This window comes from Cyrtonyx montezumae, unplaced genomic scaffold (genome assembly GCF_038088225.1).
Source record: "Cyrtonyx montezumae isolate F1298 unplaced genomic scaffold, pur_monq_1.0 scaffold_5, whole genome shotgun sequence".
Taxonomy (NCBI): domain Eukaryota; kingdom Metazoa; phylum Chordata; class Aves; order Galliformes; family Odontophoridae; genus Cyrtonyx; species Cyrtonyx montezumae.
In genome coordinates this window covers 6,087,004-6,113,771 of record NW_027072056.1, presented here as the reverse complement: position 1 = coordinate 6,113,771, position 26,768 = coordinate 6,087,004, and the positions used below count along the sequence as shown (strand labels likewise).

Sequence of the window (26,768 nt, the reverse complement as noted above, 5' to 3'; positions counted from 1 at the left end):
TCACTGACATCCTTTACTCTTGTATTTTCGTGCTAGGGCAATATTGCCTCATTGCAAACATGAGACTTCTAGAGAACTTCAGGTGCTCTGTATCCCAGCTTGAATAATGGCAGCATGGAGCAGTGTTGCTATTCACTTCCATTTCCTTCTTCATCTAGTGACAGTAAATGCACTCTTCATATAATATACTCAAAAGGGGAATGTAGAGGTTTGACATAAATGTTGCTGGACTTCATAGGCCCTGGCTGAAGGACAAAGAGAAGCAGCTGGCAGAGGGGAGCACAAGTTGGTGTCTCCTGCTCCTGCTGGCCTCTCTGTGAACTGGGGCACCATGCTGGTGGATTTCAGCTTAGACTGACGCAGCTCATTTAGTTCCGTTTTGCTGGGTTACGTTAATACAGCACACAGCTTGACGCTAATGGAAATGTTGGCCACACATGTTGTCCTGGGGTCTTAAAGTATTTATTAAGCTAGTACAGATCCATTTGCTGTTCTGGAACCAGTGCTTAAAAAATGTGGTTATTTATTCAACCTTAAGTCAAAGCTCAATGAACGTTGCTATGTGTAGCTAAATATTTGCTGATAATTCTGTAAATTACTGTTGTTGGACTTACTGTTAGAAAATAAACATACGATGTGGACTGAAACTTGCCAGACCAGATAGCTACCTCACCCACACGTATTTTTCATGGGATTGTGTATGTGCTGATGAATCTGTGCTGCCCTCAGCAACATACACGTCTTTCAGCGATGACTTAAAGCTGTCTTAATAAAATGCAGTTGAAGATAGGAAGAACTCTGGTTGATGTATGAGTGCTGCTTTGAAAGCAGCGCCTCCAATTTTATGATGTTGGTTCCTGATATCCAAGGCGGATGTTAGTGGTATGACAGCAGAGGTTGAACCTTCCCACCAATGTCCTGTTACATTTTGTTGCTATGTGACAGATGGCAGCGTGACAAAGTGGCATCTGACATGGAAATACGTATGAAACAAAGGTGTGGAACCAAATGCCTCCGTGTGGAAAAAAGTGGCACCCACTGACATTCATGAATGCTTGCTTGAATGTTTCAGGAGCCCAAACAGTGGATGTGAGCAGTGAGACCCGAGGAAGACTTTCAGCTTAGAACTGCCAAAATCTGACTGGCAATATTTGCTTAAAACCTAATGGATGTATTTCAGTTACCTCTTTCCTGTTACAGACTGGGCCTGCACATCAAGACCTTTAGGAAGAGCTCACTTCTTTCATTTCTTTGCCTACTTCTGGACCAAAAATGTAATAGTAGCTTCTAGTCCACTTATATTTGTGTGTATTTGTGACTCTGTGACATTTTTCTTTAAGGGATATTATTTTTGCCTCAGAGACCAGTGGAGTTCTTCCCTTATATATTCTCTTCTTTATTGAGAAGCATGAATGTTCAGCCTCGACCTAGATCTGTTTGTAATTAAGTCAACTGAACTTAAACCAAAGCTAAGCGGCAGCAGTTATATTTCCTTCTCTTTTGTGTATCTTTGGGTTGGACACTGTGGGCTAATCCTGTTTGTGATGGGTGTCAGGTGCTGAGTTGGATTGTATTGCGCTACAGAGTGAGGGTGACTTAGCAACTTTATCTTTGAGGATTTGTCAGAGGCTGAATGACAAGTAAGCTCTGGTGTGCAGCATAAAACGTGGCAATGAAATCCATCTTTGAACTGACTGCAGACTAATTCTTGCAGAGCCATACAGCAGACTCTAGTTGAGTTCGCTTTCTTGTGAATTTCCCTTGTTTGCTACCCTGGTCTCAAATGTGCTTATGTGCTATTTTGACTGGGTTGTCCCTTTCCATTTTAACAATTCCTAAGAAACATCTTGCAGAGGGTTTTTGAGAGATGTCCCACCTTTATGCTGCCTTGCCAGAAGAATGAGATTTCCTTCCTGCAGAAGGAGGTCTGTGTCCTGAGAAGTAAGCAGGATCTGGATTGTTGTAGCTCTGTCTTTGTAACTATTCCTTTGTGGTATGTGCTGATCTTTCTCAGCAGCAAGGTGCACTAGAAAGCCTGAAACTTTCCTGTCTTAAGTCTTCAATAAAGGGTTGTAAAAGAGCGGTTGACGTGTGCTTTGCTATTGCTGTTTCCTTCGATTTTGATATTGTCAGTCTCTGGGGCTGCTAAAATCTGGGTAATATTAATTGTGGTAGTCACGCTTGTAATTCACAACGTACTGATGGTTCATTAAATATTTATGTAGTCCTTGTTTTTGATGTTGCAAGATAAAAAGGGTGGGTTTTTTTTTTGCCACTTTTCTATTGAAAAGCAAATAGTGCATTGAGGCTGCTGGTTACTTAATGTGTAAAGTATCAGTTAAAGAAGTTCCTCTGTATTTTGGTCAGTGCTAATGTAACTGTTTCCTGTAATCTTAAAAATCTTACACGTAGTTCATTGCTGAAGATTCAGCATTGTAAGTACAGCGATCTTCTCCCAAAGGTGTGAAAATGTGTATGCATCTGGAGAAAAGGTGATCAATTCAGTGAACCGAGTCTGAAAATTCATCAGTTCTAAGAAATGAAATGTGAAGTGTGAGGAGTTTTCTTAAGCAATGGGCACAGATGAGATCAGCAGTTTCTGTGAGGTACTTGCGTATGATTGAACTCCTTGCTGTGGAACCTTAGCAGTGTCTGGCAGTGCCCCCCCTCACCTGCTGGAGTGGCTCCTGCTAAGTGGTGCTGGGAGGAGTGAAAGTGCATGAGGTTGCTGCCTTGAATTCATGTCTAGGGATAGGGTCGTCTTTTGTTTTACAGTGTTTTTTTTTTTTTTTTTTCCAGCAAGCTATCTATAGCATTGATAATTGGCTTGAGTTTCCTACCCTTAGACTCTAACAAGAATTAGCAGCTTATTCACTTGTATGCAAAGCTGAATGAAAGTGCAAGAGAAGAAGGAATCCATATCTGCCAGGCCATTACAATTTGACTACTGGAAGAAAACACCAAAGGGAAATTGAAGCTGAAATGTATTGACACTCCAGAGACATGAGACTTAACTGATCTGGCTTTTACTTCTGCACTCTGTCTACTTTCTGCTAATAGAGGATGCTGAAGGAGGAAGTCTCAGAGAATCCAAGCCAACGTGCTCCTTTAATTTGAAAACTTTATTTTTCATCGCAGTGAAATGTGTTGGTACTAGTGGGAGTTATGCCCAAGGTTGGGCAGAAATGTCACAAAGTAGTGAGCACAGACTAACGTGTAATTACTAAGTAAGGTGTCAGAAGATGAGAGGAGACTGTTCCTCTTGCCCTGCAGCTAGAGATTGCTGAGATTGATAGACTGTTGCTGTAATGTACTAGAGTTCGCTCTGCCTGCGCATGGAGGTCTACTCCTGCTCCTGCATATGGACGAAGATAAGTGAATTGATCTCTTGTTTGTTTTGATTGTTAGAGTGGGAAATATGCTGCTATATAAATTTAGATGTCTGAATTAGGAATGCAGAAAACATAGTAGTGAATATAGCAAGTAGCTCAGTTCCCCAGGAACTTTACTGACAGTATAGGCAGTCTGACGCTTACTCATTCAAGCATCTAAATTGTGCAGAGCAGGCATCTGTTTGCACCTGTTATGAAAAATGTGTGTGGGATGCTTCCTCTGGATATCCTTACACCAAGGCATAACTGACATTTAATAAAACTTTCATCACAGAGTTCCCACTTAAGTGGCCTTCACGAGAGATATTCTGCTTTCATGTTTTTGATCTGATTATTTGCACATAGTGGATTTTGCTTCCACAGCTGTTTTGTGTTTGGTTTCTGAAGAAATGCATCGTGCTAGAGTCAAAGCTGGGGTGATTGTATAAAAACAATTGTAGGGGAAAATGTAGTGGTCACTATTACAGCAAAGGTGTACAGGTTGATGGGCTCTTAGCAGAACTCAGTTCGTGCATTTAAGTCTCTAATGGTGGAAGAAGATAATTTTATTGCATGTAACAACTAGCTTTTAAAAAAAAAGCAGGATATCTTTTAGTTTGATCTCTCTGCCTTCTAGCAGGGAAAAAAAAATTGTTTTTCAAGCATTTCAGCTCTGTGTTTTCTAGAATGACATTTTAATTGAATTTCCTGTTTATTACACTGATAATTGTCATTCTGGTGGGTTCTTACCTGTTCCTCAGCTTACAGAATCATCTGTACTGTAAGATGATAAACTTCTGTCCTGTTTGTCTTATCAAACAAATATTTTTCATTTATAGCTCACATTCAGCTACATTTTTTTTGTTAACATAGAACACTACATCTACTTCATATGCAGTACATGAATAGCTTGTAAATAAGTGACAAAAGTAGGTTTAAATTTCATAGTGTACTTAGCAAAACTGGTGGCTGGCAATCAGCCCCATGGCTGATGATCGATTGTGCAGTGCCAGTGGGAGAGCTCTGCCCAAGAAAAGTAGCACAAGATTGAGAATGGCTGGGAAATAGTTGGTGAATTTAGTGCTTTCTTAATTCTCTCAGTTAACTTGATTAAGCAGCTTAGTTTAAATAGGCAGAATTTGGGGATTGGAAGATCTCTTGTGTAGTATTTTCCCACTGCCTTAGGAATTAATTCCTTTAATGTTTTGTCTGTGTAAAGCAGGAGGCCTTGGTTGCTCGTGTGTCCTGCGCAGACATGAAGCAGTACATGCTTAATATGAGAGGCACACACAGCCTCTTTTCCTCTGCAATTGGATCTAGGCAGAAGTCATAAATCATAGTGATTTCTGCACAGTGCAGTTGAATGGAGACTGACTACCGTATTTTATTAATATTGGAAGTTCCCTGTGCTTACATTGCTATTAATTCTTCCTTGCAGAAGAGCATGCTGTGTTTTTTTCCCTTTGCCTTTTACTCTGCTTCAGAGCTGTGTTTCTCAGTGCAAAATGAGCTCCAAATGCAGTCCTGTGCTACGTGAGCTAGTTTTAGCTCGTGTGCTGTGGTAGAGCCTCGCCAAAGCACTGCCTGGGAGGATTTTAGGCATGAGATTCTTAGTTGAAGAATGCTGTGTACTGTGCTCCAACTATAGCATTTGAGGCTGTCTTTTCTCATTGCTCTTGGATGTCTGTGTTGGCTGCAGCTGTGGCACAGTTCAGTAAATATTTTTCCTCCTCTCCTTGCCTGGCTGCTCCTTTGTTCTTCTGACTACTGCTTTAAGGCAGTGGTTCCCAAACAAGGGAATCTTAGCAACCACTTGGGAGGCTACCTGAGATTCCTGGCTTCACCACCAGTGTCCTTACCAGGTACATCCTTTTGCCTATCCAAAGTCTTCATCTTCATAGCATCAGATAGGTAACTGGGATAAGGATGTTAGGAAAGTTAGATGGTAGTGCAGAGTTCTCTCCCCCCCTCTCTCTCTCCTTTCTAGTTTTCTCCCTTTCTAGTAAGCGCAGTGGTTATGTTAGAGGATATTGTAGTATTCTCTGTTTTTTAGAGCACAGAACAGCGGCCTGAGCCAGAACCAATTTCTGCATGTCCCACAGCCCCTGGTGGTAGTTGGGAACCCACCTGTTAGTAGCTACTGCAGCACAAACCTAGTGCTGACTTCTGGGCACTGCAGTCTGGAGCCCAGTGTGGCTGATCTCTCCTGTTTAAAACTGCTGGCCTAGCAAACTGTTAATTTACTAATTAGAGATCTTTCCTTCTGGTGCTAGCTTGCCGTCCCAGAAGAAATGTGCCTCAATGCCAATAGTACACAGCCACAGATGATTTTGAACGATTTTCTGAATAAAGTGAAGTACTTTTACGGTATTAAATCTTGTGATTTCATTAGATTAGCACATTGATGGTCATTAAAGCCATGTGGTAGCTTTGGAAACTGGGACCTGTGCTTCTATCTTATTTTGCTTACAAGAATTTCAGAGAAGACCTTGATGCTACTTCAAGCTTCTCTCTTCCTCTGGATTATACTGTGCTACCCAAAAGCCATGACATAATTTTTTAGAATTAGGGTGAGTCATGTTTTTATGTTGAACCAAGTATATGCTGCCTGCTGAAAGGTGGTAGGTGAGTGTGATCCTGTGGTCTGTCTTTTCAGCAGTGCCAGGAGTCTGCACTAGCCTGAAAAGCCTATGCTGTGAGGTTAGATGTAAACATCTTAAACTCGTACTAAGCAGCAGGAAGAATGTCCAAATGATTTTGGTGGTTTTCATATATGCATCTATTTCTTCCCCATTCTTTACATTGCTTATGAGAAGAATATTAAGTGAGTTAGTGTGTTGGGTCTGTGCTGTACGAGGTGAATTCAATCATCTCCTCTAATTCTGTAGAAGTCACTTTTTATATTCATTGCAAATTGGACATTTACAGACCTTAATTTTATCCTAATGATGAGATCATGTACATCACAGAATCTAAATATTGTCAGATTAATCCCACCCATGGGTCAGGTTAATGTTTCCAAATGACAAAGTCAGCTGCAAATAAATAAGTGCTCTTTCAGGAACTGAAGTGGGCCGGTGCCAGAGGAGAAAATAGAAACAGCATCTGCTGGAGATTCCCTGTGGTGATGAGTATGAAGGGAGGTCAGGAGAGCTTGTATGGAGAGGTGGGGTGGGGGCAAACTGTAGTCCTTAGAAAGAAGGAGAATTCCTGATGGTAACACACAGAGGTCTTTCTTTCTGTTATGCAGCTGGGATGAGTTTGGTGAAGAAGCTTGTGTCTCAATGACTAATGAAAGCTGGTTAACTTTTATAAACAATCCCACTTAATTGCAATTTCTTTGAGGATAGCTCTTTTGTGAATTGTTGAGTCCTAACATGAGAGCCAGATGTAAGTCCACTAGGAAGGCTGCATGAGTAAGCAAGCTATTTGTGACTTCCAGATTTCTTGGGAGAAGGGCGTCACAGTACTAAACAGCTGACAACGTGACATGCAGAAAAAGGATGGAAAGAAAGAGGCTGTGGGGAGATGGGGATTGTGAAGGGTAGGCCCTGTGCTGGAAGTCTGTGTTGAAGAAGGCATGCAATGGAACTAAAATATCTGGTCTTTCCTTCCTTCATGTTAGCAAACTGTATTCCCTCCTGTCAGTGCTGCTCTTGAGAATGGTAAAAGAAACCAAATCCAGCTCTGATAAAGTTGAGAAGGGAAAATGATTCTCATGTTTGTTTGGTAGCATAGGCCATATTGAGCGTGTTACGGTTTTATAACTCACTGGGGAAGTGGAAATCTTTTATTCCTGAAGGTAGTGTCATAACTTTAAAGACATTTCTAAATGTCTTTTTTATTCCTCATTATGATGGAAACCAAGGTGGTCTGTACATCCCATTGCAGTCTAGGGTTTCACTACTTTTTCCAGAACTAAGAACTCTGAAACAAGAGTGCATTATTTTTTTTCTTCCTCTCTGTTGCTGGAGTTCAGTTCTTCCATTTTGTACATAGTACTGCTGATCCAAACTTAGACTGAGCATATTCTCTCCAGGGCAAAGTGGGGCCTGCTAGGGTTACTAGGTAAATGGTGCCTGCAAATGAAGATGAAGGCTCAAAGGTTCTTTACAATCATATCAAATATGTTTTTCTCAAGTAAAGTTTAATCGAAGCGTGCACATTTTTGTATAGCTTTGGCAAGGCTTCCAGAATATTATGCTAATTGTCTGTGTATACTCCTAGTGAACTAAAACCTTGAGCACTGATATCTTTTTATTACTATCAGAAATTGTATCCTGGTACAGCTTTTTTTTTCCAAACAATTTGCTTTTTATTTTTTTCTCCCCACTCTTTTCCCCCAGTGCATTCAAGAATGAAATAAATCAGTAATGAAATACTGCTTGAAAGAAAAGTCTGCAGAAGACTGCTTAGCAGCAGGAACTCAAGCAGGAAGTTATTTTGAGAAACAGCCCTTGCACTTGAGCTTATGTATCAGTCTGTGTTGAGATTCCTGTAGGTAGGAACAAAGCTGATTTATTTCTGTCCATACCTCTGTCAGGAAGTCTCGTGGGTTGTTTTGTTTTAAGTACTTCCCTGTGGTCAGAAATATCTGGAATTGTTGGCACTTGTAGCATGAAATTCTTCTGGGATGTGCTCTGTTAGACCAGTAGTAAGGAGATGTAAACACTTCTCAGTGACAACATCTTTCACTACAGCTTTTCCTAGTTGGAGGCCCTCTTTGGTTCTAACAGTGGAAAGTCTAGGTAATGGCGATGCTTTTTACTCTGTAAAATAATATTTGTTTGAGAAATCAGCCCTTCTTCTGTGTCTAACTGGTAAAACGGAAGATCTAGAAAGGAAAAAGCACTGTGCCTGGCCTCTCCCACAGGAGGACCTGTCCCAGCTCCTCACATAGGCAACCCTTGTGCCTTCAGGAGTCAAGAGATGCTTACTGTGAGGACATAGGTGGCTGTACAGCTTTAACTCTAAATCCCTATGGACTTTCCCAGACTCCTCTGCATTACTAAATGCTCTGCTTATTTAATTAACAGCAAACACAACAAAATGCTACTCTGTATAATGAGGAAGCTTTTAAGTCTATGAGAAAATATAATTTTGTTGTTGGAGTTCAGGTAGTTTGTGTTATTACTCCTTCATTCCCATTTGTCTGTGCAATTGTTTGCTACTGACGGATGGGCTTTAGCAAGGGCACGTTCAAGACAGATGAAGTTCACTGCTGTTGCTTTTTTTACTATTTTATCCTTTTTTTTTCTTTTTGAGAAAATATTTGTTTATTTAAGAGGAAGTTGTTTGGTCTCTTTGTCAGAGCTCAAGGGCTCCGTGTCACTTTGTAACCTCACTTGGGAAATATAAAACCATCATAAATCAGTTCATGGTCTGAATTTCTGATGCTGCTTCCTTAAGATGTATGAAGTCTGTTTACTTTACCTCTGTTCTTTAAAAGAAATCTCTCTAGAAACTGCAGGGCTAATGAAGCGTTTCTTCCTGCTCCCTTCAGGACTTGACTTGAAGCCTGCAGGATGCCTTGCCTGCAATTACAGCTTGAAGTAGGCTCGTTGGGTTTGGTGCTCCTTCTCAGCCATTGGCTTGCAGTCCAACCTGACAGTCCATGTGGTCACTTGCAGGGCGCCTGCCCACTGCCCAGCTGCCCCTTCCGTTGTAACGTAGTTACTCTGAGCTGCTGCTGTTCAGACTTGACAGGGGGTGACTGCTGGCTGAAGTAGTGAAGGGGGAAGGGTTAGGAGGGATGCAGATGGTGTGATTGTGTAAGCCTATTTTCCTATTAAACAAAAGAATACGCTTTTGTTCAGAATGGAGCTTGTTCTCGTGCATTCATCCTCAACATGTTTGCAGAGTACAATGGCTGGGTGCTCTCCAGCCCTGCCCTCCCTCCCCTCATGATGCCCTGCGTGCAGCAGTGTCTTCCCTGCAGCCTGTCCCAGCCTGCCTTGCACCAGGCTGAGCAGCTCGCTGCAGGGAGCCCATCTCCAATGCCTGGCCACTGTGTTTGGCCAGAGACACAATATGTTTCTGTCACTGGAGTTTGGCAGCTCTGCTGGAAGTATTAAAGCCATCCGGGTCAGATCAGGAGCTGGAAAGTATGTGCTGCTTCAGCTGCAGTGTTGGATGTGTTTGCCTCTGTCCCACCAGAAGTGTGCATCCGACAGGTATTGTTCCTGAGGAGCTGCTGCAGCAATTCACACGAGCATTGAACAGTGCAAGCCTTCAAAGCACTACAAGCAGATGAACATAGTCTGGTTATTCCAGCAGCATTGCAACTTTAAAGCCTTTAGTGAATTTGTTTTAATTAATGGTGCAGAGACTAAGAACTCAGCTTATTCAGTGATGGCTAAACATGCAAACAGGCATTGTGGAGGTGGAAAACCTCTTGCAGAGTCTGCAAAGTCTGCAGCAGCCTGTGATTAAAACAAGAATATTCTTTCTTACTCCCATCTTCATGGGAGTGCCCCTTGGAAACCAGCTGTACACCTCAGCTCCCTCGTGGTTCACAGACTCACCAGGCCTGGAAAGCATGGAGTCATGCTCTTGTGAGCATGATCTTGTGAGTGACCAAGCCTCAAGATGAGGGACTAGCTTTTCACTAGAGTACACTATTACTGTTTCTGCAGTTGCAATAACGGTCTGGGGAATAATAGCATTAAGCTAGGGGTGTGCTTGTTTGTCTGATAGTTGCTTTCTGCCTCCTCTGGAGCTCCCCTCAGCTCGGAGCAGTTCTGGCATGTCCCCTGTGATGTGAAGCTGGCTGCATGACCAGCATGGTGCTTTCCAGCGCAGCTTTTCTCATCTCTGACTTTGTAACTTCCTTTGCATTTTGAAGGCCATCTGATTCCACTGAAAGTTACATCAAAAGAAGTGCAAGCAGATGGAGTGTAGTCAGCCACGTCCATGGCTGGAGTTCTCTGTTTTGAAACTAACTCTGTAAGGGTATTGATCCTATACAAATCTGTGGAGTTAAAACTGTAAAATTACAAAAAAACGCAAATGTGTTAGGCTGGTGAAAAGTAACAATGGCTGGAGTGAAATTGAGATATTAAAGCTTAATTACTTTTTGAGCTTTAAATCTTGTGTGTTCTGACACCTATTGGTATTACTTATTTATTTGGTGAAGCATGGCTGAGTAGAAATGTGAAGTGGGAAATGATTCTGTACAATGAAAATGGAATAGAAAACATAATTCTTCATTTAGTGGTGAGCTTTATTCATGTATATATTTTCTCTTTTAATACAAGCATGACATTCAGAATGTCCACTTTTGGGAGATACTGACCATAGGGGAGGGGCGGCTGGAAGCTGAAAAGATGCATGATGCCTTGCCAGAAGGGTGAGGAAGATGTAAACTGATGGTTTGAATTTAGCTAGGACAGAGCAAGCGTTCACAGGACTATCTGATGTGCCAGATCAGAGGGCTTATACACTTGAAAATAACCTGGCAAAATAAAATGCAAGATTTTACCAACTTCAGTTTCCCGAGGCAGACCCATTTCAAGGGCAGTTGAATGCAGGCAGCTGCAAGACAAAAAGGGAAGAAGGAAATGGGTAGGGGTGATAGGAAAGCGCAGCAGCTTGAATGTGAGTAAGCTGACATTAATTATGGAATCACGTGTGTATTCTGTTAAAAACCCTGAAACAAAAGTGTGTTACTTTTCAGTAATTTTCCAATTGAATGTTTTAAATAATATTGCATAGCAAAAGATTATAAAATTCATTGCATTATGTTACTATAATTGTTTTTCAAATTATGTTACTGTATTCTCAGAAGTCATTATGCAAAAAGCAGAATAGAAGTGTTTTCTGCCATCTTAAATATTTCTTTGGGAAATTGATGTTTCCATCTAAAACCAACTTCCAGTACTGGAGAGCCGAGTTCCAGAAACCTGCAGAGAGACAGAGGGTTGAAAAACAAACTGAAACTTCAAGGCAGCTCAGTTCCAAAATACAGTAGATGGAAGCATTTAAAAATGTACGTTCCACTATATTCATAGCTATTCAAGATTCTTTCTGAATTCTTCGTCATCTGACTGAACTGCTTCTATGTGTGCTGGTACAGATGGTGTGGTATTTCAGATTATTCTAATTCCAAGCAACTAAATGCACAATCTATTTTAACAACAAGCTTATCGTGAATTTTGAAACAATTACATTTTTGTAACATTACAAAACGAGTTACCCTTTATGCACATCCTTGGGATTTTCATGATGTGCATTCCTTTTTGGGGTTGAAGAAGTCATGACTTACTGCTGCAGTGTTCATCCCACACGTGAAATGTTTTTTTGCTAAGAGTGTCCACAACACAAAATGTTATCTGTAGCCCAGGATAGCTCAGGGTGTCCAAGCATTTCTGGCTGGTTGCACTGTTACTGTGTATTCCCAGTTTGACAAAGGAAGCCAGCATTGTTCAAAATATGCAATAAATCAAAAATGTTGGATGCCAAGCTTAGAGCTGAAACCAAGCTGGCCAATATTTTAGGGTGCCAAAAATGTACTTAATTCATTGTCACCCTTGGAGCAGTGTTGTCATGGTTTCATAGCTGTTTGCATGCTGCGAACATAAGCCATAGACACTGGGCCTCGTGCCTTTACATTTTCTGCACAGAGCTAAAAGACCTTGTTCTTCAACTTGTGAAATGCTTTTCATCAGCTTGTCCAGTGCAACGGAGCTTGTGTTTCTCTTCTTACTGTCTTGTCTGGAGAGAGGCTAGGACCAGATTCAGACTGCTGGATCACTTGGGGAATTTGTTCTGTTCAGGCACCTGGTGAAAGCTGTGCCCAGGGAGAAGAGGCGTTGGTTCAGAGCCTCCTGTTGCAGCCCTTACTGCCTGGGAGCCCTCGACTGCTGGAATCAGCCTATGGCAGCAGGGACAGTGCAGCAGAAGCTGGGTGCATGAAGGCAATAGCAGAGGTAATAGCAAGAAGAGTGGGAACCATTGCGTAGGAGTTCGCAGTGCTCTTAGGCAGTGGGGTCACCTTCCTGGAGAGAGTATTTCAGTACTTTTTGTTAGGTCTTGCCTTGCTTCTTTTCACTTGTTTTGTTGCCAGTTGGTAGAATTGATGTAAGCCTTAGCACGTTCTTTCTGTAGTTTTGCATTAATTCTGTGTTCTTATTTCTCATCTGTGTTTTTCAAATTTTCTGCATATGTGCTTCAAAGTAACGATGGCAAAACATAAACATGAATGCTGAAAGCTGACTTTGCAGAAAGCATGTTTCTTTTATCAGCAGTTGTGTTCTACTGATGCCAACATACTGAATTGCTAAAAATGCACTGTATTTAATTACAGTGAAATGGTATCCCAGCAAGCTTTTCTCTGCTAAGTATAATTGGTGTTTTTATTGTGAACAACTTCCCTAAATATTTTGGCAGTCTGCACGAAGACACAGCTAAGCAACGCTGACACGCTTTTCCTGTTAGGATTTGGCTTGTTTTTGTACAGCGTGCTTAATCTAATCGTCAGATCCTGACAAAGCGTGGCAGGGGTGTGAGACTGAGACAGAAACACTTTAGGCTACAACAACTAGCAGTCTTCTCAGCCAGAGCTTTCCAGTTGCTAGGGGACAATACTGGTATGATTCTGTTTCTCTTCCCATGAAGATACTACCTTTTTCCACAAAATATTTTTTATCACAGGGATGGCTGATGGCATTCAGTGTTTCAGTTTTAGCCTCTGAATGGAGGGTGGAGAGATCATGTGTATTATGCCAAATGGGAATGTTTTCTTATTTCTTAACTGCTGTGATGGCTTGAAATTGCTGGAGGAGCATCACTCTGTGAAAACAGCATTTTCAAAATCAAATTTGACATTTAATTTGAATTCAGAGCAAAGTTATGCAGTGAAAATGCATGTTGCTTTTATTTTAGAATGCTTATATGTCTGTATATGTTGTTCCTGATAATGACTTTTCACTTTGAGGAAACAGGCAAGGAGCTGAGCTTCCCTAAGTAGCATGAGGTCACAAAAAGTCATGAGAGGTTGATGGCAGCGCTATGCTTCAGCAAGTTTTAGTTCAGTTCAGGGGATGGTGAGAAGGTTTGTGACCAAATAAGTGGATTGAGTACAGCTTAATCTGAGAGGAGCAGCCTTATCACATCCTATCCATTAACTCTCAGCTTTTCCAATTTCTGTGTTGTCTAACCATTCCGTCCTGCAGATTGGAAGCCAGTTCTGTGGTGTCTTTGCCAGAAAAGTTAAGTAGCTCCTCTTCCCCTTGTGAGCATTTGGGCTTTCCTTCCAAGCTCTGTTGAGCAGTCAGTGGGTGGCTGCATGACGAGGAGCTGCCTGGTGCTGCTGGCAGTGGTGGTGAGCAGGGCACTGCCAGGGCTGCTGTGCTGGCGGTGCAGTGTTCCCTGGGAAGGGGAGAGAGCAGCCAGCTGTGCTCCTGGGGCTGCGCCCCAGAAAGCTGAGCTTGTCTGGCAGGATGGAGGATGAGGTGATGCCTCTGCTGATGCGTTCTTGTTTCAGAGCTGGTCTCTGCCATCTGTTTGATGTTAAATGGGTGGGATGCTGACAAGGGAAGGGAATAGATGGCATTGGATTGAAGGCAAGCTGGTCCTGCAGGCAGCCAGAGGGGCTGCTGTGGTCTTCCAGGAGCACTGTCTGCATGAGTTGCTCCTTACATGAGTGGCTCAGGTTAGTGGTACATAGGCTGTGAGCAGAAGGCATGTACTGCAACTTCAAATAAAGATTTCTGGTCAGTTATCACTAAATACACGTGATAGCTGTGAGGTAGCAGCTAGCATGGGGTTACACCTGTGCTGGTGTAGCAGTACAATTAAGTGTTGAGTTTGCTTTTGCTTTTACTTGTCCAAATCCTCCGACAACTGAATGTTACAAGTGTGGTTACAGTTGGCCTTTGGCCTTCTAGCAGAAGCTGAGAACAGCTGTCAGATATGCAGAGCAAGAATGGGAAGAGCACAGTGTGTTACAGTGGGTGGGAGAAAGTATTTGATGAAGGGCAGCTCTGAAGCTCCATGGAGCTCTTATCCTTAATGCATCTGAAACTATAAAATGTTACATTATCGTTCAGTCCTGTGCACATACAAAGCCATTTGGCAAAACGTTGCAGTGTATAATTAAGTTGTTTGATAATGTTGATATGTGAACAGTGGTGTTCATATCTTTGACCAAACATTATGAGATAGAGTTTCAAACTAAAATAATTATGAAGCATATCCCAGCGTAAAGACACAATTATGCTTGTGTCATGGTACTTACAGTGATATATTTTACTCCTCTGAATTGCCGATCTGTTTATTAGGAACCTATTTCTGTTACAGTTTGGGACACGTTAGGAAGAACGTTTGTCTGTGGCTTGCCAAGTGAGTCCCTTCGGAGTTTATAATCTCTTGGTAACTTGCCAGGTAAATCTCAGTGCCAGGGTTAGTTCCTCATGTGATCAGGAAGTGAAATATGAGGATGCACCGAGGACTTCCCTGGCTGTCTCCCCTCAGCACACCAACAGGAACAAGGCAATTGCACCGAGCTTTCAAGATGAAATTTCACTGAAAATCACTGGAGTTCCTCTTGAACAGCTGACATTTTCTCTTCCCATATACTCCCATCAAACTCAGATAATCAAGCAGCTTTTTGAAAAGAGCCACTGAATTACTGGTCATGTGTCCTTCTAGGAAAGCCTGCTTATCTGATGATGCTCCTTGTCACTTCCCTTTGTTTGTTACTGTCAGTATTTTGTTGCCCTCTGGGTGATTAGTGTGAATACAGTACTGACCTTGCTTCAGCAGGCCATGTTTGCCACCATACCTTTGAGTCAGCTTTGCAGGAGCTTGTGAGTGTCTCTGCAGGTTTGCAATGGGAAGTGCCAAGTTAAATCAAATTACTGTTTGAACTTTCAAATTCTCTTTAAATGGTGTGGAAAGAAGGAAGAGCTCTTGGTGAGTTGGGTAATTTTCAAGTTGCAGTACTGTTTTAGTGAGAAGGAGCTCCGGGGGAACGTTCTGCATCTTCCTGGAAGCGCAATATGAGGGAATTTGGCACTTAAGATCAGTTTTTATATTAAATTGGTGAAATCAAACATTTTGAGTAAAATTCAGTAGAAAGAAGTTTTTAGTTTTATGCACTTGCCTGCATATACCTGTGTAGGACTGACCTTCCACCAGCCATCAGAAAGTAACTTACCTGTCACATGGATGTAAGAATCATTCTTAAAAATCGTTTTTTACTTCTTTGTTTTGGAAAAGAAAAGAAAAAACAAACAAACAGAAAAAACCTCTTTCTTATAACACAGACACTGATTAGTTTACTTTCCTTGTACCCCTCTTCAAAGTGATAGAGCTGAGATTCCTCTCTGTCAGAGATGCTTTCACAGTTTGCTAAGCAGGGTACCCTAAAAATAAACAATTAGAATTCTTCAGCCATTTGCTGTTGGCTTCATTTCTACTAGAGGAGCCCAGAACCGAAGCCCTGTTTTGCAAGGGCCCGGGGAAAGGAACAGCTAGAAATGGAAGTATGTATACATACTATACATTGAAACACATAGTAGGTATTTAAAGGAGTATGAAACAAAAGAGTAAGTGAAAGTGAAGCTGCAGCTGGACACCAAGTTTATTGCTGTTGCTGGGGAATACCGTGTGCCTTTTCCGAGACTGCTGTGAACCTGGACAGACAAAATGGGTAGAAGGGCAGAAGGTGAGGAATGTCTGTATCCTATTATGAATTGGAGGAAATGACTGTCTGTGCTCTGTGTGCTGGTGGGCTCAGAGTATGCTGTCATATCAGTGGTACATTACTGAGCAAAAAGTGGTGAATTGTCAGCTTTTGTGTTTCAAATAACTACCAGGGAAAATAAGTTGCTTTTATATATGCTGTGGGTTTTCTATTGACTTTCTTAAACTAACTGGAAACTTTCTTTCTTTTTTTTTTTTTTCAGGAACATTTTTTTTCTCTGAAAACATTGCTGCTAAATAGCTCCAAACAGGAGAAGTAAATTCAGTCAGCTTGTCAGGCCACTGGCTCAGTGTACAAGCGCTTTCATGAGGTAACGTTGGGCCAAAGTCAGCTTTTCTTTCTCCTTTGTAAATCTGCAGCCAAGCGATGGGCCAGAAAATCTCAGGGAGCATAAAGTCTGTGGATGTGAGGGAGCCCCCTTTTAGGCCAGTGAAACGAGAGCTGAGAGGCCCGGATTTCTGTAAGCCTGCACGGCTGGACATGTTATTGGATATGCCCCCTGCCAAGCTGGAGATCCAATATAAACATGCTTGGAACAATGAAGATCGCTCCTTAAATATATTTGTAAAGGAAGATGATAAACTGACTTTTCACAGACACCCAGTTGCCCAAAGCACAGATTGCATCCGAGGCAAAGTTGGCTACACAAGAGGCCTCCATGTCTGGCAAATCCACTGGCCCACGAGGCAGCGGGGGACTCACGCGGTGGTGGGCGTCTCCACAGCCGAAGCTCCACTGCACTCAGTGGGTTACACGTCACTGGTTGGCAGCAACAGTGAATCGTGGGGCTGGGATCTGGGACGGAATAAACTTTATCACAACTGTAAGAACCAGCCTGGGGTGACGTATCCCGTCTTTTTGGAACCAGATGAGTCTTTTGTACTCCCAGACTCCTTACTGGTGGTTTTGGATATGGACGAAGGAACGCTCAGCTTCATGGTAGATGGACAGTATCTTGGAGTGGCCTTCAGAGGACTAAAAGGGAAAAAACTTTACCCAATAGTCAGTGCAGTTTGGGGGCACTGTGAAATTACAATGAGATACATCAATGGACTTGACCGTAAGTCTTACCAAATTTCTTCATTACATTCTCTTTCAACTCTTCCCTTGTAGAATGTTTTATCTTTTCATCTTCTAATTGTGAACCGAGTGTACTAGAGGATGACTGCCTCCTGTGAGTAAACTGTGTCCCATAGTTACTGCTCACAACTAGTACCTATGATGATGGTAAGGATTGCATCAGAGTGTGTTCTCTTGCGAGAATCTTCTTTTTCAGCAAGCAGAGTGGCGAGTAAACTGTCTCCAATGGAAGTGAGGAGACTGAAGGGAAAAAAAATCATGAGAAATTTTTTGGTATATTGAACGGTAAAGCTCTTGTTTACTTGAGGTTATGTTTTAAATCTGTAGTTTTCAAATAGGACTTGTGAATCCTGTAGAAGTTTACAGTGGTATTGGAGCTCTTGCGTGATGTGTAGAATCATACAGGAATTCAAGTAGACATTCTTTCCATGGTTTTTTTCCATTCTTTCTGGACCCTCCGGAGCAATGGTTGATTCCTGAGAATCTGGAAACTGATGCAAAACTGCTTTCAGCTTTTTTTTGTCTGAAAATGAGCCCTTCATTTCAGAAGGTGCTCTCTCGGGGTATTTTCTTTTCCAGAAATGCAGTTTCTTGGATTGAGCTTTAGTTATTTTTGATCTAGAGCAATAACATAAAATTAAATACTTACGTAGTCAGGAGCAGCATGTTGCTGTCGTGTTCCTAAAGTAGCACACCAGTGTATGCATTGCAGACTGAGTTTTGTCCAGCTCTTCTCACTGCTGGAGTAGAAGCAAACTCTACCAGATCCAGCTGCAGCACAGTGTACGGAAGGTTATGCCCAGTTATCTGCAGTCAGCTTATCTGCTGCTGGAATTATGTGGCAAAGGCTGAACAAGGTAGTCAGGGGAACTTCGTTCTTGTTAGTACTGTACTATCTGAGCCACAATATGAGCTGTGAATATCAATGCATACATTTAGCAAAAAAAAAAAAGTTCCATTCAAATCCAAATAACAAGGAATTTTAGTTCAGTAATCTTAAGTCTTGTACACTTGGTATTAGATTATTCTCTTTCTATAGCACCTGTGCCTTTCAGTCTGTGATTTATAAAGGAATTTACTCTTCTTTTCAATTAGGATAGAGTGGTCTATTTTTTCCATCAAATTAATTCTCTGCTCATTAGCATTGCATTTGACATACAAAGTAGAAACATAATTAAAGAATGTGACCCTTCTTAAGATTACCCTTTTATAAGCATCTGTAATTAGCACTGGGGGGTGAAGAATCTTTATCCATAGAAGCCCTGCTGCAGGTTATTATAGTCAAATGCTGAATAGCTTCTCGAGTGCTTTCATACAGGGGACTATCAGAGGATCCTAAGTATTTTGCAATTACTCAGACGTTGTGGAGTTGTGTGCTGACAGCTTGCTGCAGACTTTTTTTAAAGGCTGGTGGGAGTGGGATGCTTTCACAAACTCGAGATTTGTGAGTGAAAGCAGTTTTTATAATGCCGGGAATATCTGCCAAGGTAAGCAAAGTGCAGCTTGGCTTGGTCCACCACGTCCGCAGAAGGAGCCATCCCGCATTCTGTTTGTGCCCTTTGCAAGGCTGCTCAAGGGAGCACTGGAAAGATGAAAACAAAGAAAGAGGATGTGAATGGGTTTGGTAGAAATTATAAAATAAAAGGGGATAAGTAGGGAAGCATAGCTGTGAACTGTGAGACAGCAGAGAGAAAAATTCCCATCGGTCTCTTGTGGGTTATTTTGGCTGGGAAGGCGGGATAGCTTCCTTAGATGATCCCAGAGGAAGACAGAATAGTCATTTCTAAGCGTGAACCCGTGGCTAAGAGTAAAGTTGTGAACTAGGCTTTTATGCTGGCATGAATGATGACCTGATCATGTGAAGAGGAAGTTTAAAGCTGCTTCGCCGTGAGGCACTTTGACATCCTGGAATCATGGCAATTGTTATCACATGTTCTCTGGTCCCTTACTGCACAAAAACAGCATTCAGGAAACCAAAGTAGCTTGTCTGGCTGGTGCTCCAGAACAAATATCTTCTCTGTTAAAAGCTTTTTTATCCAGCCATACGTACGTGTGTGTTGTTTTTTGTTGTTTGCTTGCATTTTAACCTTAGGAATTTTCTTTTTTGTTTTCCCCTGGAGGTATCTCATGCTGCTGGCTGCAGCTTTTGGTAGATTTGGAAGTAGTAACTTGGCTGCGCGTGAAATTGTGCTGTCAAACAGTGACTTGTAACTTGCCTTTTAGTGATTGATTGTCACTGCTCAGTGCGCAGCTCCAGTGCCTGTTTATGTGATGTCTTACAAAGCAAGTGGAGACCTTGGCAGCAGGGATCTTCTGCAATTCAGGTACTACAGAGGAAGGCTGCAATTTGAAGGTGAAGAGTGTATTTTAGACTACACATGTACAGAATACCAAAAATTGGCTTGTACATGTTGTCTAATTTTAAAAATCTATATGCAGTGTATTCTGATGACTGTGGTAAGTAAAAAACACCTGAGGTGCTTCTCAGAGCAACTGTGTTTAAAATTACTTTATATAAAGCAAAACATTTCTGATGACTCTAAATTGCCCGAGTTGTTTGTTTATTTTAGAAGCATAGATATAAGAAGTCCTCTATCCCATACCATAGTGGTTATCATACGATCTCTAGAGTTGGCAAGGAATTCCACTCTCCCGGACTATTTGCAAGTGTTGGATACAAGAAAGAAGTTGTTTAGTAGGTGAGAAAGATTATTTTTTTTCTTATCCCTTTGATATGAGTAAAGGTGTTTCCAAACCTTTTAAAGAGTCTCATTTTTTAATTTGAACTTAATCCCAATTTTTGGAGAAATGTCAGAGGCAGCCTCCATTTTTTTTTTTTTTACTTTTATTTTTTGTCTGTCGAGAAACAGTGCTTTCTGATGATAGGGTTCACAAGTAGAAAAATATTTATGTACCTATATATAATCACTTCTATGGTGATTTAAATAGGTATCAGGTATTATTTTTGCTTATTTTAACTGTCTATACTGCTCCTGTGTAGTAAGAGCTGCTATTTTCATAAGGAGCCTGCCTAACTAAAGAACTGGATGTTGGGGTTTCTTTAAGCAGGACTGGACAAGCAGAAGCCCTTTATAGTCTGAATGTCTGCAGTGTACCTATTTCTGTCTGGAAGGAAAATAGTCTGAGCATGAAGCAAGTTTTGGAAATGGACCAGTGTTGCACTGTGTGCCTTTCTTCATGTAGTTCTGGGGTGTAGAAGGAAATTGAGATGCCCCTAAAATGTCCCTTAGGGAGGGGACAAGGAACAAAAAATGGAGTGGGTAAAGGCATGGTGTGCAAAGATCTGAGTTGCTGGTTGGGGTCCTATAAAAGACTAAAGGTTGATGAAAGCAATGGGGATATAAGAGATGGAACTGAAGCAGTAAGTGGTATGTGTGCTTGGGGAATTGTCTACATGGTAGTTCCAGCAGTGAAGAGCATAGTCCAACTTTTTTCTTTTTTTTTTATCTTCTTCAAAGATGAAGTTGAAACTGAGAATTGCATTTGATATAAAATGATAATTTGTGAAAATCCTTCTGACCACTTTGAATTACTCATGAGTTTGAGCAATATGTATGATTTAAAGGAGTAATGTTCTGTTGTAAAGCTTTCCAGAAGCTTCAGAAGCTCCTTTGAGCATCACATGTCGATGGGCAGTGACTTCCACTAGACAGCCCTTCTGCTCACATCTGAGAGACCAAGGGCTGCGGATGTTGGTCAGGGTTTGGGAGGGGGGAGGTGGACAGGATGGAGAGCACTCCTCATAAGCATGCTCAGTTCTTCCCTGGATCAAATGCTATCAGTATTTGCCACGTGGCTGTTTCTTCAGTATCTGAGTTCTACAGAATTTTACGTCAGATCTTTGACTCATTGTTTATTGCACTAATTGAAAAAAAAAAAAAAAGCAAGAAAAGCACAAATGCACAGTAAGGGCAGTGTGTGTTGTTTTTCAAATGCTTTTTTGTCACCAGACTACTTGGGTGTTCTAAAACATGCTGGGCTATTTATGTCTGTTGTCTGTCTGATGAGGAATTCTGGAGACTATTTATAGATTAGAAAAGAGAAATAGCAAAGTGCTGTAGATCTTTACTGATACAGCAGTACTTGTGTGTTTAAACAGAATGGTGGGAGGACCCCGTAACAGTGCTGTGGTGGGAAACTTACTCCTCGCTAAGTGAGCTGAACACAGTGATTTATTTTGATCCTGAAAATTACCTGACAGAACAGCCAGTGTTCTGAATTCCAGCAGAATATTTTACAGAAGAACATCCAGAATACAGACTGCCTGCATTAGTAACAATAACACATGATCCACACATACACAGAGGGAATTTATTAATGCAAATAATAAGTACAAAATTTAGAATTTAATATCTTTCTAGGCAGGAAGAATGCAGAGAGAGGCTGCAGAAAGGATTTCCAGACATTGTGCAGTAAAACAGAAGTGTTTGAATGGGAGCTCTGCATTCCCTGTGGCTGCAGACTGGCGGGAGTGAACCTGGGAGCTGCTCTTTGTGCCTATGTCAGCACAGCTGTGAAACAGCAGCTGGGGGTGTGCATCAGTTCTGTCCTTCTGTTAGCACTTCCAAACTTCATCCTACAGAGCATGCTTCCACTGGAAGTGCAGAGCAGCCTATCACAGCTGCTGCTTCAGGGTGAAGTCTGCTTGGGGGACGTGGTGAGATACATCCTCATTAGAGACTCCATCTCGGTGTGATCCAGACAGTTTTAAAGAAGGCTTCAGTGTGCCGTGCTGATGCCTAAGCTCTTCACTGTAGTGTGTTTGCATTAAGGAAGGATGTGTCAATATACAAATCAGCTGTAAAAGTCTTGAAATTGCATGTAGAATGAAAGAGCCCTGATTTTTTTAATTATAACATGTTGATTAGACTGTAGGAATTGAAAATCAAAAACACGCACCCCACTGTGAATTTGTCTGTTTCTGAATATAAATCCTTAAACTATTTCTTAAAGAGTGAATAAATTTGACAAGATGTGTGGCTAATGCTGCCCAAGCAGCTGTTCAGTTGTAGTGTCTGATGTCCAGCGGAGTCGTGATTTACTCCTAGAATTTTTTTGCCTTTGGAAGATGCAAAAAGGCTAACTCGTGGAGTGAGGGAAAGTCAGGCTGGGCACTGGAGAAAGAGCTTTCCTGTAAGAGTGGTCAAACGCTGAACAGTCTTCCTTGCTGGGTCGATGCCCCAGGCCTGTCTAGTGCTCAAGAGGCATTTGGGCAATGCTCTCCGTGTTGTGCTGTAACTTCTGGTTAGCCTTGAAGTGGTCCGGCAGTTGGACTTGAGGATATTGCAGAGCCCTTTCAACAAAACTATTCTACTATATTCTGAACTTACCTACAGTGAACAAACATAGATTAAAGCAATCATCTAAACAGAAATTCAGGGTCCTGTTTCACATGCTAACAGCCTGTCCTCTGTGACTACAGAGAGCTGCAGAAGACATAAAATTAAGGTTGTTTGGAAGACATCGGCGCAGTCTCAGGATGTATATCAATTTCAGTGTTGAGGCTCAGGAGCAGTAATACAAGCTTTGGGATGCTGATCCCCTGGGCTGCCTGGGGAAGAAGTGGTTCTTAGGCTCCTGCCTTCCTGCAGGTTGGCTGCTTACTACTCCATGACTCTGGGAAGGAACACATAGGGTTTGTAGGCCCCTGCGATGTCTCAGGAGCTGCAATAGAGGAGGGGGCTCAGGGTAAAGTTGTAGAAGCTTGAGAGTGTGGAGCCTGATCAAACTGTATCCTCCTAGCCTCACAGAAGACCACAACTTAACCCTTGAATACTTTCCAGGCCTTGGGTTACAGTTCTCCAGTACGCTTTGTGGACTGTATGTCTCAGCTGAAATAACAGTTCTGGAGCTCTGGGAGTTAAGAATGACTGCTTTCCTCTCTCTTATTATTTAAACTCACGTTGGTCTGCTTGTAAGATATTTATAATTAACATTTGTCATACAGACTCTTCCCCACTGGCGCCTTTTTGCTATGAAGAAATCTAAGTGAAACCAGCAGAATTAGTATCTGGAGAAATACATAGTTTCTCATCAAATGCATTGTGTTTTCCCCCAAGTGATTTTCAATTACAATTTTTAAATGAATATGTTCTTTGTTTAGATAAACCCGTTTGTTTTATATTGTGTTTAAATAATGTATTACTCTGGAGGTTGCAGTGAAATAACGTACTCTGAAAAAGCAGTATTGTTAGATCTTAAGAAGAATTTTCCCTGCAGATGTGCATCAGAGGATGAAGTGGTAGTAGCTGAGCAGCTAGTGCTGTGAAGAAGCAATCTTTAGTTTTCAAGATAATTTAACAGAAAAAAAAAGTCTTTTCAGTTCCTGCCTTAGGAAGCAGGTAGCTCATTGCTGGGCCTTTTGTTTTCATTGGAATACCCACCTCTTCCCCTAGTTTAAGCACATTTCTTGACCTCTCATTCTAATTTGTTGACATTTTCTAATTTATTTGGATTTGCAACCTTTTCTTAGAAGCTTCATGCCACTGCCTTGTCACTTGAGTAGGCCATGCAGTAAATTGGCTTTTTGCCCCAGCCACCTCCTGCCCCTTCCATCTCTCTCCAAGATGCTCTTCTGGTGTTCTTCAGTCCTCCAGCTTCTTTTTTCCCTCCCCCAGATAAGTTTGTCTCTTCTTTTGTTATTGCATGCTTATTGAAAGTTAACTCTTACCCTTGTTGTTGTTCTTAACTTCTAGTTAGGCAGGATTTTGTTATTAGTAACAGTGGAATATCAGGTGCAGCATCACTCTTCCAAAGGGTGGAAAGAGTAAATTTGAGTGCGTGACTTAAACTGCAGTGAATTGTCTTTGAAACAGTCTGTTTGGGTGAGCATTGAATACTTACGGATTTTTTTCACTTGTACAAATTTACTGTAATAACACACAGTCACCAGATTGCCCAAGGCTGGCAGTGAGTAGTTGCTTAGTGCATGTAGCAGAAAAACTTCTGAAGCTCATACTCTTTTAAGATTAGCCACGTCTTGTCTTATACAGCTTTCACCTAATAAAACCTCCAGCGATAGAGATGCCTCAGGCAATTTACAGATATCAAGGTTTTCTCCCTGCAATCTAATCTCATCTGTTTAGCAGGGAATCCAGTTGTCATTGACCTATAACATAAAAAGGTGCTGGTGTACTTCTAAGTTCAGTAGCTCCTGAGGTGAAGAACTAGCTTCAGCAGTCTGCAGCTGTGTTATGGTTTGTCTGTATCCTCACATACCTGTGCTTTTTCTTCCCTCCATCATTCATAGAGATACCATGGCACCTGCCAAATCTTAGTTTGAAGGAAAATACAGAAAAGCATGCCAGTGTGCTCTGTTCACATCTCCATTTTCTTCTGAAAATTGAAATGAATATTGTAATCTAATGATACGCTTTGAAAATAGTATTTATTACTCTAAATTAGCAATTAATAATTTCATAGCCTTGCTTAATCCTTTTTTGAATTTGCTGGAAGTACTCAGTTATGTGGTTCTCAAAGGTTTGTATTAGAAGCTGTGATTTTGAAGCAGTGTTTCTTCTCAGATCTGCTCTATCTGTATTGCTGTCAGGCGTAGCACAGCATAAATCCACCCATCCATGCACATAACTATTCTTGGCAATAGATTATTCAGCGTATTTATTTTGTTGTCAGAAACGTGTGTGCTTTCTCCATGTTGACTATGATTTCATAGGAGTTTCCTCATGAATTATTTTTCTCCTCAAGGTATTACTTTTAAGCATGTCTGTAGCTCTGGAAGTTTCTTTCCTTCTCTTATCATGAGCTCCTTGTGCAGATGGCTTCAATCTACAGTCAGGGTAGCTGAGGAGAGGCAGATAGCAACCTGACTTCTTTTATCCAGGGCAGTGTTTTGCTCAGATAAACTGTGGTAAGCTCTGCTGCAAGCCATCGTTTTGTGTTCTTTTTTTCTCCCATAATGTGTCCTTGAATCTTCTTCCCCCTGCACTGCGTGGCTGCAGATGCTGGTGCTCTTTGTAGTGTCCTGGGGCTAGCCACCAGGGAAAGCTGTGGCATAGCATGTCAGGCCCTGTGCTCAGGTTCAGTACTCTGCTGTCTTTTCAAGATAACGAAGTCCTGTTGGCAGTGACAGGACTGGATCAAAGCTGCCCCTCGTCTTATTTGATTCGCGTATACGGAGAGAATATAAATAACTTGAGTCTTTCACTTGAAACTGTTCTGGGATGGGACTGATTAATCAGATCTACCTTCAGGTCTGTTATCAAAACAACGTTCAGTTTTATCTGAGAAACCTCCAATACCAGAAGTGTGAAATGGGATATCAGTGCTGAAATTCAGAGTTCAGGCAGGGAAGATGTAACATAAAAGTTACTCACAGCACTGCACTTCATCTACAAGAAGTACGGGGGTTCTTTCCATTGTTCAGATATGAATTTTAAACGTTAGTTGGTGTTGAAATACAGAAGATAAATGATGATGCTTATTCCAGGATTGCATTTCACATTCTGAATATTGACCAGTATTCTCTGTGTCTGGTTTCGGGTTTCACATCTTTAGTGCTGGTGCCACTGATTGTTGTTATGGGAGCGTTATTCACTGAGAGTATTGGATACAGTAGTGGGCTCATTTAAACAATAATAAAGTGAGGCAGAGTTGCTTTGTATCAGTCAGTATTTTCAGGTGGCCGCACCAAAGAAAAGACAAATTCCACGAATTTTTCCACGAAAAAAATGCAAGAATATTTCCATGTCTTCTGTGGATGTTTCTAGAAGTAATGAAGTTGCAGACCTTTCAGATCTCTTTTTTTTTAAAGATGATTTATTAGAACTGTCTCTGTCAATTTCATCACCTCACTGGAAGATATCTTTCATAGTTGTACGTTTAAGTTCTGAACAGCACAGGTTGGTTAGGTGCCCAGTGTTACGTCCTTGGAACCAGTTGCATCTGTCCTACCATATGAAAAATTATTCTGACTCTAGGAACATTGTGTGCATGACATCCTTATTATTTGTTGAAAGAAGTAAGTTTTCACTCAGATTTTAATTAGACATTTTCTGATTGTATGCCAGTAAGCACAGCTGCCATAAGGAACATAATACAACAGATTTTACTGCAGACCCTAATGAGGCACTGGTCTTGTCTGGGAGGACTTATTTGAAGTAGTCCTGCAGTGTTTGCAGTTTGGATCCATCAACCTGTGCATTTAAACTTGCAGGATGTAAATGCATCAGTGTGGCAGAGCAGTTTCTTGTTCCACTGTATCGTTTGGCAAAACAAATGATTTTGTTCCAGAAAAAGCTGTTTGTAAGGACCCAAATTTTTTTTAAAGCATGGAGTAGGCAACATTAAAACAAGAGGTTTGCAGGTATTCTCAGAACAGGCATTTTTACACCTCGTCATGCTGCATCTCTGATGCACGTGGGGATTTGTGTCTATATGTGTAACCTGGACATTAAATTTAAAGATGAGACAATTGGTTTGCAGTTAAAAGTAACTGTAAATACTTAGAATATCACTCTTGTGTGTGTCATTGCATCTTTTAAAAGCCTTCATGCAGCGCATTGAAGCTAAAAGAATTTCTTCCTCCTCTGGTTTCAGCCAACTTGACAGCTAGACCAGGACAAAGTGATAAG

The 26,768-nt window shown here is 41.4% G+C and overlaps 1 protein-coding gene across 1 annotated transcript in view; it reads left to right on the top strand.

Moving 5' to 3' along the window:
* The window catches only part of SPSB4 (splA/ryanodine receptor domain and SOCS box containing 4), an 82,218-nt gene that overhangs the window by 1,960 nt on the left and 53,490 nt on the right, over positions 1-26,768 (top strand). The window contains exon 2 of the mRNA XM_065748600.1: positions 16,280-17,137. Within this exon, the coding sequence (XP_065604672.1) occupies positions 16,444-17,137 (694 nt within the window). The 5' untranslated portion in view covers positions 16,280-16,443. The remainder of the gene's footprint in view (positions 1-16,279; positions 17,138-26,768) is intronic.